Source organism: Verticillium alfalfae, genomic scaffold (genome assembly GCF_000150825.1).
Source record: "Verticillium alfalfae VaMs.102 supercont1.8 genomic scaffold, whole genome shotgun sequence".
NCBI lineage: Eukaryota > Fungi > Ascomycota > Sordariomycetes > Glomerellales > Plectosphaerellaceae > Verticillium > Verticillium alfalfae.
In genome coordinates, this window is record NW_003315031.1 from 314,443 (window position 1) to 316,958 (window position 2,516).

Consider the following 2,516-nt stretch of genomic DNA (forward strand, 5'->3'; position numbering starts at 1 on the left):
GAGAGCCTCGGCGGCGTACTCAGAGATGCCGATGACGCCCGTCTTGTTGTCGGCCGCGAGGTCGATCCACTCGTGGTCCTTGGTGTACTTGCGGATGAGAGCTGATCAATTAGCACGTCGAAAGATAGGAAGGGAAGGGGCAGGAGGTGACGCAGGGGAGCATGTACCGGCAGGTGTCGTCGCAAAGGTCCTCTGCGCAGGGCGGGCCATGACGGGGCGGGCAGCGGGCTTGACGACGGCCGACAGGACCGAGGGGCGGGCAGCCCTGACGCAGCGAGCAATTGAGGCCATTGTAGCGATGTCGAAAATGTGTGAAAGGCGCGGGGAGGGGGGCGAGTCTGGCGATATCGTGGGATGATGTAGGAGTTGGACGGCACTCAAAGCGGGAACCTGGGGCGGGAAGGAGGAGCTCTCGTTCCTACTGCCATGATAATGGCTTGACTCTTTTGCTTGCTCTCGGCACACATCGGCCAACCTGAGGTGGAGCTGCTACGCCGTCATTGGCTGCTGCAGGGTTTGGGCCGGCTTAGTAAGGTCGGAGCACGGTCGGACCGGGGGACCGACTGCGAGGGGTATAAGGCCCAATGGGAGCCCTGAAGCTGCCCCGCGTTCGTGGCTGGTCCTCAGAAGGGGTCATGCCCTGGAACAAACGAGGAGTGCTGGTGATGTGTTCTGGGCTGATTGAGATTCATGCTCTGGGCGGAGCCTCGGGCTAGTGTGACAATACGATAGCGAGCCGAACAGTCTGCGATCGAGATCAAGCAGACATGCATTTTGGGACGAGCTTCAATGCCATGAGGTTTCTTGGATTGGTGTCGTGTCACATGCATCTTGGATTGGCTCAGCGCGGTCCGTATTGGCCCTACCTAACAAGGTATGAGTACTATTCTTGCAGTGCTACATATACGTGCGTTGTCACTGTTTACATGGTCAAATTCGGCACTGAGGTAAACACACAAATCCATGTTGCGCTTTGCTTGTGAAATGGTGAGGTGCAGGCAGAGGCGCTACTAGGGGCCCCTTCATCAATCATTATGTTTCTGACAGCCTTTCAATACGAATAGCAACCCAAGGCGGATGACATTCACAACAGAAACAACTCTCGTCGGAGCACTCTCCGACTCCACTGCTGCTGTAGAATGGTTGCTTCTCCCATCGAAGTGAGCCAGTGTCGCACGCGTCGCGTCTCAACCCGTTACATGCATCGCCCTATCACTAGCATGTCATATTTCGTCATTTGCAGCCCTCTGGCCCCTGGTCCTAGCATTCAGCTGGTTCACCCCCTGCAAATCGGGTGCTGGATCTGCCTCAAGCGCCTAAAACAGGTGCGCTGGCGCCCCCTAACACACCCTAAACCTCGCCGCCGCCGAAGTCTCGGTGTCCTGTCAGCCAGTGAAACCCTCTTGGTTGGGCACCCTGACCTGTTGCATTGCGACTCGACTCCCCTTTTGCGACATCCACATCCCACAATTGCATCCAGGTGCTTGGTGCTGCTCATCCTCGTCCTCCCCCCCTCCTACATCCATTCCATCCCATTCACTTTAGGCCCCCCCCCCTGTCTTCCCTTTCGTTCCTGGCCCTGGTTCAACTTGTCGTTCCCTTATTACTTGTGTCTTTGCATCCTTCTGAACTCGAAGACGACGCTTGGCCCAACTCGACCAAAGTGGCCAGAACCTCTCTCTCGATCTTGAACCTCACCGATTCCGACGTTCGAAATAACCCACCCAACTCGACTCGACCCATCCCACGATAACAAAAACGGGCGCCAACCATAACCCCAACAAGACCTCGTTATTGTTGCTCGTGCTGTGCAACGTGAGAAGTCCCGCTAGGCCATGGCTAGCTCTGCCCCTTCCCCTGCGCTCCCTCCCATCGTCATCCGCTGACAAGCCCAGCCTGACCAGCACCCACCGACTACGTCTAGCACTACTTCTTTCGACGGCACGCATCAGTGTTGCTTGACACGCCCACCCCGGCTTCCCATCATCCCCTCCCAGCTGGCATCTCCCATGAAGCCCTCATCGGACAAGGCCTGATCTCCGCCACGCTCTTCCTCCCACCGACACGCGAACCCCCCCTCCCCCTTCTAAATCCCCCGTCATTCCTTTTCGCTCTAGGCACGTACCCGGAGCCCACCACACCACCACCCCTCCCCCTTCGTTTGTCCGTCAGCCTAGGGGACCATTCCGTTCCAGCCTCACCCTCCTTCTTCAACCTTCGACACCTCCGACAAAATTGCCCACCGTGGATTCGTCAACGCTATCAGCGGGGTCTCCGGCCCAGTTCCACGACGCTGTCGATATGATGGAGTCTCACGATCAGCCGCCCCAGGACGTCCTTCTCCACCACCATGCCGACGACACACTCGGCGGCATCGACGGCTCGCCGCGTGTCGACTCACCCTCCCAGAACAATGGCATCAGCCGGCCCGATAGCAGACTCCGACATGGGCAGAGCCAGTCCCTCGACCACGGCATCTCCTCCCATTCCCCACACCCAGAAGAGGCAGCCGCCCA

General features: G+C 58.2%; 1 protein-coding gene across 1 annotated transcript in view; it reads right to left on the reverse strand.

Annotated features, from left to right (window-relative positions):
- VDBG_06526 (glycine cleavage system H protein) overlaps positions 1–291 on the reverse strand; it is a gene marked incomplete at both ends in the record, with an annotated part of 644 nt that extends 353 nt beyond the window's left edge. Inside the window, 2 exons of the mRNA XM_003002918.1 lie at positions 20–101; positions 168–291. Coding sequence (XP_003002964.1) covers positions 20–101; positions 168–291 — 206 coding nt within the window. The remainder of the gene's footprint in view (positions 1–19; positions 102–167) is intronic.
- Between the last annotated feature and the right edge of the window lie 2,225 nt (positions 292–2,516).